At 36.7% G+C, this 18,415-nt stretch overlaps 1 protein-coding gene across 2 annotated transcripts in view; it reads left to right on the top strand.

Annotated features, from left to right (window-relative positions):
- The window catches only part of GLG1 (golgi glycoprotein 1), a 136,758-nt gene that overhangs the window by 82,912 nt on the left and 35,431 nt on the right, over window positions 1-18,415 (top strand). For both annotated transcript variants that reach the window (XM_051974640.1, XM_051974642.1), the window contains exons 7-9: window positions 699-882; window positions 6,309-6,523; window positions 17,697-17,818. In XM_051974640.1, coding sequence (XP_051830600.1) covers window positions 699-882; window positions 6,309-6,523; window positions 17,697-17,818 — 521 coding nt within the window. The remainder of the gene's footprint in view (window positions 1-698; window positions 883-6,308; window positions 6,524-17,696; window positions 17,819-18,415) is intronic.

Raw genomic sequence — 18,415 nt, 5'->3', positions numbered from 1 at the left:
GAGATTTTCAATTTTATATGCAATCATCTTTTATTAGATTTTGTTATGGAGATGGTTATTTTATTCCATAAACTAAAAATAAAATAATTTTTAAATTTTAAAAAAATAAGAAAATGCATACTATATGTATGCATTTTAGCAATTGTTCTAATGTATATGAACCCACTACTAAATATTCATCAGAAATCTTTTGTAGTTTTGGAAATAATGTTCAGTCATTAAAAATTTTGTATTGTTTAGGAAGTAATTAACAATATTAGTTTTGTATATCCTTGTATTATTTTTAAAGATATAAAGCTCTAATGAGAATTCATATGATGAAACTTTCAGACATTTATGCCAATTGCCATTTTGATTCTGGTACATCAGTGGTAAAATCATTATGAATGGGAAAAGATAACTTTTTGTTAAGAACATATGCTGAAGTCTCTCAGATGTCTGTATCTATAGCAAAACTCACTTGTATTTTTTCCCTAATTCTTGTACAAAAATTTCCAATCTCACATGTTAATTGACCTTTATCCAGACTTGAAAATAGATTTTCTGTCAAGTTTCTCAGCTGATCAAACAATTGATATTCCTTGCTGTGGACTTGTTTGTTTTAGAGACTGTATTGTAAGCAGCAGAAAAGTGCATGTCTTTATGCCACTTTCTGTTTTATCCCTTTCTCTTCCTCTTTCCCTTTTTCTCTTTTTCAGTGTCGGGAAGCATTGACAACTCGACAAAAACTGATTGCCCAAGATTACAAAGTCAGTTATTCGCTGGCAAAATCATGTAAGAGTGATCTGAAGAAATATCGATGTAATGTGGAAAACCTTCCCCGGTCCAGAGAAGCTAGACTTTCTTATCTTCTGATGTGTCTGGAATCTGCTGTACACAGAGGTGGGTAATCATAATTTTTTTTTCTTCATTTCCTTTCTCCCTTCTTTTTGCCAGGAAAAGTATTGACATTGCACAGGAAGATCTCTTTTGGCAGATATACATGGAGTAATCTGACAGCTTGGTTCTTATCTTAAAGACCAGGATAATTCTTTTCATTCCTGTTCCTTTAAATTGAGAATCTCAGGGCACTGGAAATTGTCGACATTGAAATAATGTTTTGCCTTGTTTTTAGCTTCATTAAAATCTAAAGATTGGCATTTCCTAATCTTGGTTTTTGCTTCACTTTAATGGTTTTAACTTTTTTAAAGCCAATATAGCTTTACTTCACTTTTAGGGACTTTATGACCCTTTTATTACAGTTGTAACCTGTTTTCTTTTCTATTTTAAAATATAATAGCTTTTTATTTTCCAAACTACATGCAAAGATAGTTTTTAACATTCCACCCTTGTGAAACCTTGTGTTCCAAATTTTTCTTCCTCCCTTCCCTTTCCTTTCCTAGACAGCAAGTAAGCCAATATAGGTTAAACACGTACAAATCTTCTAAACATATTTCCACATTTATCATGCATTTATCAAGAAAAATAAGGTCAAAAGGGGGAAAGTGAGAAAGAAAAACATAAACAATAACAAAAAAGATGAAAATACTATGCTGTGATCCACATTCTATCCCCATAGTCCTTCCTCTAGATGCAGGTTGCTCTCTCCATCACAAGTCTATCTGAATTGTTCTGAAACACCTCATTGTTGAATTGAGAGCCAAGTCCATCATAGTTAATCATCATATAATCTTGTGCGACATGTTCTCAGTGGCAACTTAAGCATGCGTTTAGTGGTATAAGAGATATCACTAAGGAAATGTATAATCAGCAAAGGAAGTCTTGTGGTGAGATCACAGAATACCAGATTCCTTTTGGTAACTTTGTCACTTACTATCTAGAGTTAGGCCACAAATCCTGAGCAGATGGAGAAGAGGATCTCTTCCTAGGATGGTCAGTCCAGGGCTAAAAGCAGTAGCAGTCTTTGGACCGTGTACCAAGAGAGGAGCAGAACTTCCTAGCAGCATGACAGTACCAGTCCAGTAAAAGTCTACTGTTGTTCAGACTCAAACCCAGGAGCTTGCAGAACTCACACTGGGGGACAACAATCACATTACCTTAGATCAAACAACTCTGGGAACACTGATGGCTTGCAATTCCCCAGTCTGAACTAGCTCTGAGAACTGTAGTAAGTCAATATTCAATGCCCCCAGAAAGCAACAATAAGGCTAGACTAGACTTCTGGTAGCGTGGACAATCTGATCTTAATGTAAAGTCTGAAATCAGAAAGTGTGCTAGAAGAGTGAGGGGAAAATAATTCATCATAAAAAGCTCTTAAGGTGAAATACACAACTCAGAAGAGAATTATTCCAGAACACCTATAAGCAGAATCTCAAAGAAAAACACTGACAAGATGAATCTTGTAAAGGGTTATGTGGCCTGGAGCTGTCTGTCTCGATTAGATTACTCAGGATTAACATTCTCTCTGGATTGTTTAGACATCAGGTTGTGTCCTATTTCCAGGGACTCCAAAGGCCTTTCTTCCTAAGAACACTTGTATGTCACACTGAATATTCACTTAGGAGAGAATGCCCCAAAAGGACCTATTGTGACTAATGAGGAAAGGTGATGGCAGAAATGAAGATAGTGAACCACTTGCTGGGACTGTGTTTATTTCAAAGTCCTATTCTTCTTGTGCAACAAAACAACTGTATGGTCATGTATACATATATTGTATTTAACATATATTTTTAACATATTTAACATGTATTGGTCTACCTGCCATCTGGGGGAGAGGGTAGGTGGAAGGAGGGGAAAAATTGGAACAAAAGGCTTTGCAAATGTCAATGCTTGAAAACTTACCCATGCATATATCTTGTAAATAAAAAGTTATTAAAAAAAAGAGAAAGAGAGAGAGAATAAAAGGAATTTGTTAAGCAAACAAAAAATGTTATTGATTAAAAGGATTAAATAGGCCCATCAATGAAACAGATACACAACATACAGAAACAAGCAACCTTAGTAATACGTGTTTGATAAATCCAGACTTCAGTCACTCTAAATTAAGGACTCAGTCTTTAACAAAAACTGCTGGAAAAACTTCAGTTTTCAAAAATTTAGTATAGAACAAAATCTCGTATTCAGAATGTATACATGAAATATATTAAAAGGTCACATCATAAGAAAAATAGTGAAAAAGGAAGAAACTACTTTTCAGATCTTTGGGTAAGGGTATGACACTTGGATATGACTCAAGTCATAAAGCTCCCAGGTAACAGAGTGAACGATTTTGATTATATAAGATTAAAAAGTCTTTGCACAAGCAAATCTAATGCTATTAAAATTAGAAGGGAAATAGGTTGCTGGGAAATCTTTGCCATAAGTTTCTCTGATAAAGACCTCATTCTTTATAAAAGCATGATACATTACCCATAGTCAGAGAATATCAACAAGTAGTTTTCAAGGGAAGAAATTCAAACTATCAGTGACCATATTAAAAAATATTCCATATCATTAGAGAAATAGCCATTAAAGCAGCTCTATAGTTTTAGCTCACACAATTAGATAAGCAAAAATAGCAGAAGAAAATGATATGTAAAAGGGGTTGTGGAAAAACAGCTATATTGATGCCCAAACTACATGCTTTCTGTCCCATGGATAACTATTAGGCCTATACTCCCTAAAGAAAACAACAAAAGAGGGAAAGGATTTATATATATATAATATATAGCAATTCACTTTTTGTTGTTTGCTTGCATTTTATTTTGTTTTTCTTTTGGTTTGATTTTATTTTTCTTGTGCAGCAAGCTAATTGTATAAATATGTATGCATATATTGAATTTAACATATATTTCTACCATGTTTAACATATACTGGATTACTTGCCATCTAAGCAGGGGAAAATTAAAACACAAGGTTTTGCAAGGGCTAATGTTGAAGAATTGTCCACACTTATGTTTTGGAAAATAAAAAGCTTTAATAAAAAAATAATAATAGTAAATAAATACATATTTTATTTTAAAAAGTACAATAAGAAAAAATAAAAACAGAAAAGGATTATAAAACCAAATAAAAGAGAAACTGTCATGTGCCCAGCAGAACATCAAGGAAGATTCAAAATATATAACAACAAATTACCAGGTCAAGAAAGTAGATACATTAGTAGAAGAAATTATATTCATGTGTCCATCTTTACTTTCTTGTAAATTGTTCTTTTGTTCTCTGTTGTGTACCTTTTTTACTCTTAATTTTTCCCTCTTCCATTCCCCATTCCCACTTCCAAAGAGACTATAGTTAAGAAAGGATATATTTATATATACAAATATAGACATATACATACACATAAATATACACACATACTCCCACCCCCCTACACACATACACACACACACACACACTCCTTTTCTATCCCTAATGACTCTTTAATTCTGCTCTAGAACTTGCCTTGCTATTACTTAACCTCCTCCCACCCATAGATCCCTCCCTTATCTTCTTCCCTCACCCTTTGCTTCCCCATCTCCCATCCCTCCCCCCCTTTTTTCTTTATGAATTTTGCAAGGTGCTATCCCTTTTATGGTATATAAGTAGTGTTGCCTATTGAACCCATTACTGATGTGAGTAGGTTTGCAGAACTACCTCCCCATGCCTCTATTCTTCCTCTGTACCTTGTTTGTATGATGTAATGCCATTTTTACCTTAATTCTGCCCTACTCTTTCTTTCGATCTACTCTATTGTTGATGTCAATTTTAAACATATGTTATACATTTCCCATGTTAAAAAGAAAAAAATTGTCCATATTGAGTTCCTTGAAATTGATCTTTGATATTGGCTGTTTTATGTTAAATCTGCTATTAAATTCATATTTGGTTAATAGAAAGTCATGAATATATGCAAGTTCATTGAATGCCCATTTTTTCTCATTCAATATTATAGATAATTTTACAGGATATGACATTTTTGGCCATAGGCCTAATTCTTTTAATTGTTGGTAGCTATGATTCTAGGATTTGTGGTCTTTTATTATGGCTGCTGCCAAGTCCCAAATTCTAATTGTAGTTCCAGCATATTTAAATTATTTTTGTTTTCTTTCTTGAAAGATTTTCTCTTTGATCTGGAGTTTCTAAATTTGGTAATAATATTTCTTTGTGTTTTCCATAAAGGATCTCATTGAGGTGGTGATGGGTGGATTTTTTCCCTATTTTTACTTTCCCCTTATGTTCTATCCAGGACAATTTTCTTGGATTATTTCTTACATTATTGTGTCAAAGTCCTTTTTTTGGTCAAAACTTTCAGAGAGCCCAATTATTTTTATATTTTCTCTTCTTGATCTGTTCTCCAGCTCTTATAAGATGTTTCACACTCTGTTCTATTTTTTCATTTTTTAGAATCTGTTATTTCTTAGTCTCTCATAGCTTCACTGGCTTGCCCAATTCTAATTTTCAAAAGAGTTATTTTCATCTTTGAGACTCTGTACCTCCTTTTCTAGTAAACCTTTTTTCCCATGATCTTCTGGATGGTTTTTAGTTTAGTTTTTCCTCAACATCTCTCATTTGGTAAATTCTTTTTTGAGTTGTTCTACAAATTCTCTCTTTTCACGTTATCCTTGGGGAGTAGAAGCTTTTTTTACTTCAACATCCTCCTCTTAAGATGAAACCTGATCTTCCCTCTTCCCATAATATGTTTCTGTGGTGGGGTTCTTTCTTCTTTGCTGGTTCTTCTTCTTCTTCTTTTTTTTTTTTTTTTAAATAAGAGGTATTAGTGTAAGCCTCTCTAATCTTAGGGTAGGGAAATGGTCCCTCAAGCTTCCCTTCAGCTCTGCCTACTGACGTGGAACCCTAAATTCGCCTCCCAACTCTAACCCTAAATGCCTCCCGACTCTAACCCTAACCAAACCAAAAACTTTCCCCTCTGGCAAGTGCCCTCAGCCAGTAGCATCTCTGTCCTGCTGCCTCTGCACTCCCACGTGCTGGCTCCTCCTCGTCTCAGCAGCACAGCTGGGCCTGGTGGTCCTGATCAGCAGAGGCTCACTCGGATGTCTCGGACTCAAACTGTCCACAAGTGAAAGTCTGGGGCATTCCTGGGGATGCTCTAGCCTTGCCCAGCTCACCCCAAGGCTCGCCATTGGGTGCTTCTGCAGAGCTAGCCTGGAGGCATTGGTATTGCACATGGGTTAATCTAAGTGTCTATCTTTAGATCTTCTCAGGTAGTACCTGGAAGACTCTGTCCTTGCCCCTAGGCTTGATTTTTCACCTTTCTATGTTCACTCTGAGGTTTTAAATCTTAATAGTAGTAGTAACTTAAACATATTTTGATTACAGAAACTGTGTACTTCTAATCTGATGCACCATTCTTAACACTGTGACTTATCTCTTTCTTTTACATGGTTTAGGTCGACAGGTTAGCAGTGAGTGCCAGGGAGAAATGTTGGATTACCGACGCATGTTGATGGAAGACTTTTCTCTGAGCCCTGAGATTATCTTGAGTTGTCGAGGGGAAATTGAACATCACTGCTCTGGATTACACCGAAAAGGGCGGACACTACACTGTCTGATGAAAGTTGTCCGTGGAGAAAAGGGAAACGTTGGAATGAATTGCCAGCAAGCGGTAAGGAAGAAATTGGTCTGTCCTTTTAATGATGCATTTCCACGTCTAAAGAACTCCTCTCTGACCCTGACCTAATATGCACCTCTTAGAGAATATTTATGAAAGCTCACTGAGGTGTACTTGGTTCAGTAGGAGCCATTTATAAAGGCAAACCTCACTGAGGACATGAAATTTGCATTATAGCAGTCAATCATTGGAGTTCATAATTGGCAATAGCCATTTTTACTTAGAGATATAGATAAAAAATATTCTTTGCAGTTGTCTTACAGGAAAGGATAATTTCCTGTGTTTGACATCTTTAAAACCAATCATCAAAGTCAAACCAACTTCTCATAAATTGGAAAAAGTCCTCAGACTTAAGAGAACTGGTCTGCCTTAATGGTTTTATTGATTGCTTTCATTAAGTCTTGAAAGGTTTAGGACAGACAATAGAGGGAATTAATCATTTTTAGGAGCTGTTTTCATTGCTAATAAGGAGCTATCTCATTCTGGTTTCTCAAAACCCCATCTTTTACTGTTAGAAGCAGCCAGTTATGCAAAAGAGAACAAAAATATATCCACTCACTAATATTTCTTGGTAGCCCTTTGGCTCTCCCCACTCCTAGATATTTGGAGTACTTTGATATTTTCTAAACATCAGAATTATTGTTGGCATTTTTTAGGTGGGAACTTACCTTGGGGTTCATTAGTTAAGCAATTATAAAATTGGTAAATCTATAATTTAGATGTTAGATATCAAGATCTTTTAGATAAAATTCACTTGTGTTATCTCTGCAGCCTACATTTTTTGCTTTTCATCAGATAAAGTTTTTTTTTTTTTTTAAAGCATTTTGGGTAACAATGACAATTTCTGGGCACCTTGCACATAAATTAATTTTTCATTACGAGAATTTGAAATTCAAAAGACAGAGTTTAAATAAATATTCTAAATTTGGAAGTTAAAGTATTTCTCAAGAAAACATTAGAAAAATGATGATCTCTTCTTTATTTTAAAACTGACATTTTTATTAAAACTTGTATATTATTTTGCTTTTATTTCTAAGCTATAAATAGAACTTTAAGACCTATTCTACTGTACTGATTTGAAATAAAATTGTAGCTGCGTCTTATTTTTTTATCTTCTCTTTTTAAAAATAACATGCTATGATAATTGTGGAAATATATATGGAAGAATTGTACATGTTTAACATATATTGGATTACTTGCTGTCTAGTGGAGGGAATGGGGGAAAGAGAGAGAAAAATTTGGAATACAAGATTTAGCAAGGATGAGTGTTAAAAATTATGTATTTTTTAATTAAAGCTTTTTATTTTCAAAACATATGCATAAGTAATTTTTCAACATTGACCCTTACAAAACTTTGTGTTCCAAGTTTTCTTTTCCCCTAGACAGCAAGTAATCCAATATATGTAAATATCAAAAATAGTGGAATATTAAAAATAAAGTAAAAGATAATTTGGTGGCTGTACATTCATCCCCAACGTAATAGGGACTAGGTAGAAGAAAAGCTATTTTTGAAGCTGAGCAAATGTGAAGCCTTGCTTCTTTTTAGTACTGAATTACATAGGATAATGGATTGTAAAGTGGGTGAGTAAAAATCTATTATTTTACATACCTATGAAGAAATACTGCTGTTTCCCATTTGTAAATTCAGCTCTTTAAAGGAGATTGTGACAACTTCAAAGGTAACTGCCATTGACTTCTCACTAGATATTTGTTATAGAAATGCTTTCCAAATACAGAGTGGCAGGAACTTTAAAATTCTCAAGTGACAGCAGTTGTCAGTTCCTTGAACTGAGAACCCAACCTTCTGCTTCATTCAAAGTATAACTGTAACTGCTCTAATCCTTGTTTTTAGTCAGCAAAGAAATTATAAAGCAAAATGCCTTTGGAAGACACTATTGCCATTTCAGGACAGTAGCCAGATAGGAAAAGAATGCACTCCCCTTAATCTTTAACATTAGGCCCATTTGAAGTGCCCTCTGCCCTTGCTTACCTATTGAAGAGTGGAGAGTCAACAAAAAGTATATTTTTCCTTGCTCTCTGCTCCATTATCAAGCCTTCATCAGCTGTAAAGAACTTATACAGAAATGGTTCATTTGGATTGGATTATTTATTTCTTCCTTCCTTGTTTCTTAGATATTTCATTCCTTACCATGACCAACTTTCATGTTATAGTTGAAGCACCTGTCATCCATCCATCCATCCATCCATCTTTTTTATATACCCATGTGGTTAAACTTATTACTTTTAGCTGTTTTCCATTTACTGAAGATGTGATTTAGTGATCTTTCCATAATCTGTCTTAATCGCATAATTTCCTGTTATATACTGGCCAAGAATACTATTTAATCCTCTTTTAGCTCAGTCAATCTAAGCAAGGGCTCTCTTGAGCCACAGAAAATGATTTTCTAATCTATTTTCTGTACTAAACACTCGAGTGCTTTGCCAAATTTCTCACATACATATTAGAGACTAGAGGTGAAGTTTTCTTCTAGTAAGTAAACAAGCCCTCAGCACTCGTTCACACAGATCTGTCCTTAGAGTTCTAAGCTAGCAGCAATAATCCTTTGAGTTTACCCAGACTAGGGTACTTTGTGTCTTTCCTTGCTTTTGTCTGCGGTACATTCGTTTTCCCCTTCTCTTTGACCACAGCTTTTGTCTCTTATGTACCTGTATTTAACAGACATATTTTGTTGGAATTCTAGTATCCAGACAGGCTACCTGAGGGAAAAGGTAGAAAGGAAGGAAGGAAATAAGCATTTATTAAATATTTACTGTGTGCCAAGCACTGTGCTAAACAATATTCCAATATTATGCATTTACTCCTCACAACAACCCCAAGACCTGCAGAACTGAAGCAGACAGAGGTTAATGACTTTGTCAGTATAACACAGCTAGTAAAGGTTTAAGGTCAGATTAACTCGGACCTTCCTAACTCCGGGCCTCGCACTCTCATCTGCTGGGCCATCTAGCTGACTCTAAAGATATCATGAAGTTGTGGATGGAAAGCTAGACTCGGAACTAGGACCCTCTAACAGTCTTTGTAACCCTCTGTAAGCCACTTAAGCTCCCAGTATCCTAGACAACTGACCTTTGATAGATGCCCTTTAAATACTAGAAGACTGCTATCTTGTGTCCCCCCTCACCCCTTTGGTCTTCTCTTCTTCAAGATACCCAGACCCAGCTCCTTCAGCTGACCCTAAAAAACCATGGCCACAAGGCCCTCGTGAACACCCGGTCCCCAGGACTGGGCATAATGCTCCCCGAGAGGACCCTGTCCCCTCCTAACTCCACACAATGGCGCCAGCTTTCTCAGCTAATGGAGCACAGCCTGCGTTCACCTCCGTCCACGAGGTCACCATTCCCTGTGTCAGAAACTTGGAAGTTTCTTCTTACATACTCATTCTTTTTATATGCCCATGTCTGCCTCATTCTATTCTTGGAACATTGATTTTTTTTTGGGGGGGGGGGGTGATTCTCTTTTTTCTCCCTCCCTTTCTTTCTCTCTCTATCCCCTTCCTTTCCCCTCTTTCCTTCTTTCCCCTTTTCTCTCTCCATCTCTCTCTCCCCTGGCTTTCTCCCCTCTCCCTCTCTCTTCCTTCCTTCCTCCTTCTCTTAAAATTTGTTTGTTTCACATAATTGATAATATAATCCCTGCTCATATCATTGAGCAAAATGCTAAACATCCCAAGGCCAAATATAGATCCCTTCAAGACCTCCTATCACCTTGACTTTTAATTATTAAGTACTCTTTGGTTCTCACTATCCCACTGATTCTAACTATCTAATTATATTACAATCTAATCTATATCTTTTTCACTACAGTAGTATGAATAACTTTAACAAAAGTTCTGCTCAATCTAGGTAAACTATAGTCACAGAATTCTCCTCGTTTTCTGATTTAGTAATCTTATCAAGAAAGGAAACGAGGTTAACCTGGAATGACATGTCTTTTTTTAAGTCAGAACTTAAATATCAAAGACAATAAGCATTTTCATATATAATAATAGAGAAAAAAAGATTTATACTTGAATCTGTGAATCTGTGATATATACAGATTCTTTTCTTTTTATGTATGTAATAAATTTAACATGTAACTTTCAAAGCTCTTTTTGTTATTCCTCCTGGCCATCCTTCTATTCCTGTCGACATTTTAAAAAATACTTCAATGACACTTTTTTCTCTTTTTGTCCTTTCCTTTCTCACTTTTTACATAAAGGCTGAGCAAAAGAAATATTTCTATTTTAAAAAACCACCTTTCTAAAAAAATATACATAGTTAAGAAATTGGCGTTTCCAAAAATATATGGTATGACCTGTTCTTGACGAAGTTATGCTGCCATTTTGTGTTCACTGCTTCTCTTTCTAGATGTTAACCATGTCTCTTTCTATCTGTGTATCTTCCTCTCCCACTCCTTCTCCATTTCCTATTCCAAACTCTCTAATTTTCTACATCCCAAACTTTTATTCCTTCCCATCATTATTTATGTTCCTTAGAAGGAAAAAAAATTCCATATTGGTCTTGTCTAAAAAGAGATTCTCATTCTGCATATTAATCTATCACCTCTCAATCAGGAGAATAGGTATCATTTGTCAGTAGGCCACTAGAATCATGGCTCATCATTGCACTGATCATTTTTTTTTCTCCTTTAAAAATTTTTTAAAAAATATTTATATATTTTTATTTTACACACATATATATTTATTTATTTGTTTTTTAATGATCCATTCAGAAATTCTTCAGTAATTGAAATTAAGCTCCCTGGACTATAATTTTTAGATTCTTTTGCCTTTTCTAGTATTAAAAATCAGGATACTTAACTATTGAATCTTGTTTTAGCTCTCCCATTTTACATATCACTGAGAGTGCCTCAGCAATCACATAGATCACATCTCTGTCAGGTAGGAGAATGAAGATAGAATAATCTTGCCAGGATCCTTTCAAGAAAAGATTATAAGGAAGAAGGAAGTGATTGACAGTATCAAAGGATATAGAGATCAGTAAGAATAAGATTTGAGAAAAGGCTGTTAGGTTCTTTCAATTAAGAGATCATTGGTAAAATTGAAGAAGCTGATCAGAAGCCGGGAATGGAGAGCTCTTAAATGAGAGGGAGAGTAAAAGAAGTAGAGACTTGAGTTATAGATGTCTTTCAGAAGTGTAGCCAGGAAAGGGAGAGGTATGGATTGATAGTTAATGGATATGGGCAGATCAAGTGAAGATTTTTTGAGAGTGAGGACCTCTATAGAGGCATGTTTCCTGACATCTAGGAAGCAGCCAGCAGATAGGGAGAGATTGGACTTAAGTGAGAGTGAGGATGAATAAGGAGACAATCTGCTGGAGCATGAGATGAAGTGGGATCATTTGTTTATGTAAAGATATGTCCAGGATGTCAGTAGACAACAGCTATCAGAATCTTGATTGGGACAGATATGGTTTCAATGAACCTTAAGGGAGAAGAGTTTGCTTATTGATGGTGGGAGCTTGGAAGTAGCAGTTTGGAGCAAGGAATATTCCATTTCCCATACTACTACCATTAAGTTTGTGGTCCCATTGACAGTGTGATCAAGGCTGGAAATGCTGTCCAGGGAAACTGTCATCATGAGGACAAAGTTTAAGATGAAATCTTTTTTGCTCCCGAATCAAGCAGGCCAGAGAATCCAAGGAAGGAATAGCTTTCAAAAAAGCCAGTGATTGGATTAGGTTGAAGGGGTTGAGAATAAGAGGTCGGGCAAGGGAGAGAGAATGGTGTTAGAATAATGATAAACTGGAGTTCCAAATCACTGGGATGGAAAAATATGACTGAGAGGGCTTTTTTCCCCCCATTGTTGAGGCATAATTTCAAGCATGTTATTTTTATAAGACTATCCTAATCTTACAATCATCTTCTATTACCCACCCTAGCTCCTATCTTCTGTAATTTCTTTTTAAAATTTAAGTTGGTCTGTAAGTTCCTTTTGTTAACTACATTCCTCTCCAGGCAAATTTCCTTTTTCTTCTTCATTGGAAGTGTCTTAGAGAATTTTATTTTTAAACTTTTCCCATTCTCCTTTGGTTGATTTCCCCTGAAACATTTTAATCCACAGGATTTTACCTGACTTTTAATATAAATTTTTTGAAATCTGTGTAGTTATTTTCATTGTTTTGTTTACAAAATAGTACTAGCATGTTGGCCTACATCCAGATTTCTTCTCCTCTGTCACAAAGTCTAGCATGAAGTGATCATTGCCCTTCACTCCCTTGTCTTTCCCCAGGTTCCTATAATTTCCAGACCAGAGCCAATTCTTGTTAGTGAAAATCAGATACAAAACCGAATTTCTTTTTGATACTTATTCACCTTCAGAATGATGAAATGATCTATAAACCAAATCAAGAAGTTATTAGCTACTCTTATTTTTGGCCAAGAAAAAATTCTAGTAGATAGCTAATCAAAGTCCCTCATCACTATTACAATCATATCTCTGTGCCAGACTTGTGATCTGTTTTCCAAACTCCCTCCTCTCTTTCCTTCAGAATACGGTCTCTCTACCCCAGAGCCACATTTCAAGCCTGGGTTTCATTAAGTCTTACCTGTAATAGGGAGTCTTTAAAATATCTGGTTCTTCCTACTTTTTGCCTTAACATTAGTCACTTCTATTTGGCTATTGGAAGCCATGAGTTTTAGTACGGTTTCCTTCCTGTGAAGTTCTGGATTCCTCACTTCTTCTCTTCCTTCATTGTACCTGTGTCTGTGCATTGGATAACATTGTTCAAGAGGGTTTATTCCCTCAGTGTCCAAGTAGCTGGCGTCCAATAGTTCAGAGTGCTGATTTCAGGTGCCTCATCCTCGTCACTGTTTCCCTTCTCAAATTAAAAACACAGTTTGCTCCCCCGTGGTCTTCAGTCTCTTACCCAAGGCTTTACAACTGTTGGCAACACTTTGTGGGTTCTCTCCATGCCCATATGAGTGACCAGGAATGAGTAGGTTTCATGTTTTGATGGTTCTTTGTAAGGTCTCCATTATTTTTGGGTTCATGTCCCAATAAGCCAGCAGATCTCCTTCATTTGTCACAAGGTTAGCAAACAGCTTATTCAGGACCTGGAAAAAAGGAATCTCCGGTTTTTGTCTCTACCCTTGGATTCTTCCTTTGACCTTTCCTATATGGGGTCTTCTCTTATCACTTATGGGGCTCTGGAGGAGAAGTGGCTTCTTTCTCAGTGCATTCAATCCCGTCCTCATCAGAAAGATTCTGAATACTTTGTTTAAAGGTTTGATCATGAAGGTGATTTTTTGTATTGTTGGACATCCTGATGCAAAGATTAAAGTCTTTCCTTTTCTACCACAGGTCTTTTTTAAAAATTGAAACCTTGGTTCTCTGAACCTGGAATGTGGTATGTCATTCTTCGTCCCTTCCCTTTCTCAGGCAGGGTAATCATGTGCCTGAAACCCAGATATAAAAAAATACAAACATTGCATACAGCAATGTAAGGAAGTCATCATACAGTTTCTTCCATTCTGTGTCAGGTGAGATTTTTAGGCTCATTTTTAGTTGTTGGTAATTTACACCTCATGAAACCTCAAACATCTGGTAACAACTTTTATAGCCAATTCTCACCACTTAGTAACTTGACAACAATATCTTTCTTCCCTTTCAGCCGTAGGAATACTCTTGATCTGTTTCACCCAATTTTTCCCACCCACCAATCAACTCTCAGTTCATTTCATTATACATTTTCTCCACGTTCCTTTTCTTGTCTTATCTTTCCAATTATCTTTACCTTTTTTTTCTTGAATTTTTTATAAGTTGTCTCTAGTCAGATCTACCCTGACTGCCCTTCCCTCTACTTCAGTTGAGATGACTTCATCTTTTACTGGAAAAAAAAAATGAAGCCATTACTACGATCTTCCCCTTCTCACCCTCCATTACTCACTCCATTACTCAGTTGTCTTCTGCCACTCTCTTCCTTCGTCTGTCTCACATCCCTGACTGAGACTAACCCTACTACTGTTCAAGTCACAGCACTTCATCCTTTCTCATCCTCAGTCATCCTCAGACTCTCTCCCTGGCCGTTGGCTCATTTCTTCTTGCCTGTAAAAATGCCCATATTTCCCTTACTCTGAAAAACTCTCTTTTGGCCCATCTATCCCTCCTATTGCCTCTCTCTTCTGCCTTTTGTAGTTAACTCCTTGAAAAAATTGTCTCCCCTTTCTCTCCTGTACCAATTGTAACCTCTTCAATGTGGTTTCTAACCCCCATTGTTCCTCCAAAAAACTCTTTCCAAAGTTACCCGTTATCTCTTTGCTTAATCCTCATTTTCCTAGAGCTCTCTTCACCCTTTGATTCTGTGGATATCCCTCCCCTGGTTCTCTTATCATATCTGCCTGGGCGCTCTTTTCCATTCCCTTTTTATTATTTCATTCATTGATCTCATCAATTATTTAATCATACTTGTGCTGATAATTCTCTCTTTTTAAAAAAAAATATTTTTAATCCATATAGCTTTATGAATCATGTTGGGAGAGAAAAATCAGAACAAAAGAGAGGGGAAAAAACAACAGAAAAAAGAAATAAAACATAGCATGTGTTGATTTACATTCAATCTCCTTAATTCTTCTTCTGGATGCAGATAGCATGTTCTATCCAAAGTCTTTTGGGATTGCTTTGGATCGCTGAACCCACTGAGAACCAAGTCTTTCATAGTTAATCATCACACATTCTTGATGTTTGCTCAACATCAGTTCGTGTAAATCTTTCCAGGGCTTTATTTTTTTTTTATTATAGCTTTTTACTTAAAAGATGTATGCATGGGCAATTTTTCAGCATTGATAATTGCAAAACCTTTTGTTCCAATTTTTCTCCTCCTTCCCCCTATCCCCTCCCCCAGATGGCAGGTTGACCAATCCATGTAAAATATGTTATAGTATAAGTTAAATACTATATATATATATATATATATATATATATACATACATACATATATGTTCATACAGTTATTTTGCTGCACAAAACGAATCAGACTTTGAAATAGTATACAGTTAACGTGTGAAGGAAATCAAAAATGCAGGCGGACAAAAATAGAGGGATTGGGAATTCTATGTAGTGGTTCATAGTCATCTCCCAGAATTCTTTGGCTGGGTGTAGCTGGTTCAATTCATTACTACACTATTGGAACTGATTTGGTTCATCACATTGTTGAAGAGGGCCACATCCATCAGAATTGATCATCATATAGTATTGTTGTTGAAGTATATGATGATCTCCTGGTCCTGCTCATTTCACTCAGCATCAGTTAATGTAAGTCTCTCCAGGCCTTTCTGAAATCATCCTGCTGGTCATTTCTTGCAGAACAATAATATCCCATAATATTCATATACCACAATTTATTCAGCCATTCTCCAATTGATGGGCATCCACTTAGTTTCCAGTTTCGGCCACTACAAAGAGGACTGCTACAAACATTCTTGCACATACAGGTCCCTTTTCCCTTCTTTAAAAATCTCTTTGGGATATAAGCCCAGTAGTAACACTGCTTTTCAGGACTTTATAAAATCAGCTTGCTCATCATTTTTATAGAACAACAATATTCCATTACCTTTGTATACCACAACTTGTTCAGCCATTCCCTAGGTGGTGGGCATTTACTCATAACCAGTTCTTGACTCCTACTAAAAGAGCTGCTATCAACATTTTTTGCGTTAGTAATTCTCAAATATACTTATTCTACCCTATCTCACATCTCCAGTTACCTTTCAGACGTCTCCACTCAGATATCCAGGAGACATCTTAAACTCAACATGTCCAAACCAGAACTCATTCTCTCTCTCTCCCCCTTTACTATTATTCCGTCATTACCTTTCTTCCATCTTTCAGACAATCTAAAGCTCTCTCTCACATCCCATATGAAGTCTGTTCCAGAGGCCCTTGCAGCATCTCCTGTATACTTCTCCTCTCCGCGGATGTAGCCATCATTCTGCTACGAGTTCATAGACTATTTCAGTAGCCTATCCGAGATTCTACATGCCTCAGGTCTCTCCCTACTCCAGTCCGTCCTCCATTTAGCCAAAAGTGATTTCCCCAATGTATAAGTCTGATCGTATAAACCTAACATAAGCTCCAGGGATTTCCTGTCACCTCCAGTACCGAATATAAAATGTCTCTTTGCTCTTCACTGCCCTTCAAAATCTCCCCAACCATCCATCTATCCAGTCATTTTACATCTTAATCTTTGACACATAATTTCACTTCAGTTACAGTGGTCTTCTGGCTTTCCCACAAACAAGATAATCTCAGTCAGGTCCGGGCATAGGAAACCTTTCCCAGTCCTTCTTAATTATGTTATCTTCCCTCTGTTCAATATTTCCTATTTACTGTGTAATAGCTTGTTTGTAGGCAAGCACTGTCTTTTGCCCCTTTTATTTGTATCTCCAGGGCTTAGCATGATGTCTGGCATGGAGTTATTTCTTTATTATTGATTATTGGCTATTCCATACCTATCTGCTTTGTATACATGGCTTCTTGTTCTTCCTTCTACAACGTTGTCCAGTTGAAGCTGGAAGTGTGATTTAGACATGACTCTGTATAGACAAGGGACCTTCCCCCAAACTAAAACAAAAGATTCCAGATTTAAAGAGATAGCCAGTCAGATGACATTTGGTAGCACCTAGACTTTGGTCAGAATAGGGACACGTCCTCATGATCATTTTTACTGATTAAATATACAAAGAACTGGAAACAGGAGCTGCCTCATTGATGCTATAAAATAAGTGGATATCAAAAAGAGTCCAGAAAGATACAGAAAGAGGCATGTGAACTGATGCAAAGCCAGGAAAGCCAAAGCAACAGAACTGCATCCACGGGGACATTCAGATTAAAGACTAGCAGCAAGCCACAACTGAGCTAAGAAGGCCCATCTTCCTTCTTGGAGGAGTGTAGAACACAGAATAGAAAGTTAGGCTTTGTTAATTGTGCTGACCTGGTTTTTGTCTCTCATTCCTTTCCTGGACAGATGGTTCTCTGGGAGGGGAAGAGATATATTGGGAAATAAAAGTCTTATAAAAACAGTAGATCAATAGCAGTTTTTTTGAAAAGTGACAATTGAATTTGAATGAGTGAATGTTAAGTCATTGTATTTAGCATCAATCTGCTCTGCTTACTCAGTAACTTTTTCATTTTTTCAAATTACTCTCATCTAGCTTCAAACACTGATTCAAGAAACTGACCCTGGTGCAGATTACCGCATTGATCGAGCTTTGAATGAAGCTTGTGAATCTGTTATACAGACGGCCTGCAAGCACATACGATCTGGAGACCCAATGTAGGTGCCTTCTTCACCATGTACGGTCCTGTTACATTTAGCAATCAGTCATCTACCACTATAATGCATTATGCCGGCTCCATGAATGAGATAGTCCCTGCTGTCACAGAACTGAAATGCTCCCAGTGGAAACAACCCACCCATATAGAAGGATGTATAGAACAGCTACAAGACAGTGTAGACAAGGGAGAACCCTAGGAATGTGGAGGAGTCACTGGACGCTCGCTGTAGCCAGTGGTGTATTTTGTGAGGAGATGAGCAAGGAATCCCTTCCAGAGGAGAGCAGTCTGTCAGTGAGCCAGAAGGTGAATTAAAGATTGGGAAGTTACATTAAGGCCAAGTTGTGAAGGGATTAAAAGCTTTAAAATCTTTAAAAGGAGTATTTTATCTTAGAGGCAATAGGGAGCCACCTATTGAATGAAGGGAAATAATGGGTCCCTTTGTAACTCTCTTGAGGATGGGAGAGACACTTGGAGGGTAGGCCAGATCTGAGGAACTGGTCAGAAGTGTTTTTCAGTCACCTAATTGAGAGGTGATGAGCATGTGGGTCAAATAGTTATCAGGCTAGCAGTGGGGAAAGGATCGATTTAGAGCTTC

The sequence above is a fragment of the Antechinus flavipes genome, chromosome 2 (assembly GCF_016432865.1).
Source record: "Antechinus flavipes isolate AdamAnt ecotype Samford, QLD, Australia chromosome 2, AdamAnt_v2, whole genome shotgun sequence".
Classification (NCBI taxonomy): Eukaryota; Metazoa; Chordata; class Mammalia; order Dasyuromorphia; family Dasyuridae; genus Antechinus; species Antechinus flavipes.
The sequence above is the reverse complement of the archived record's forward strand: the minus strand, read 5'-3'. Positions and strand labels throughout refer to the sequence as shown.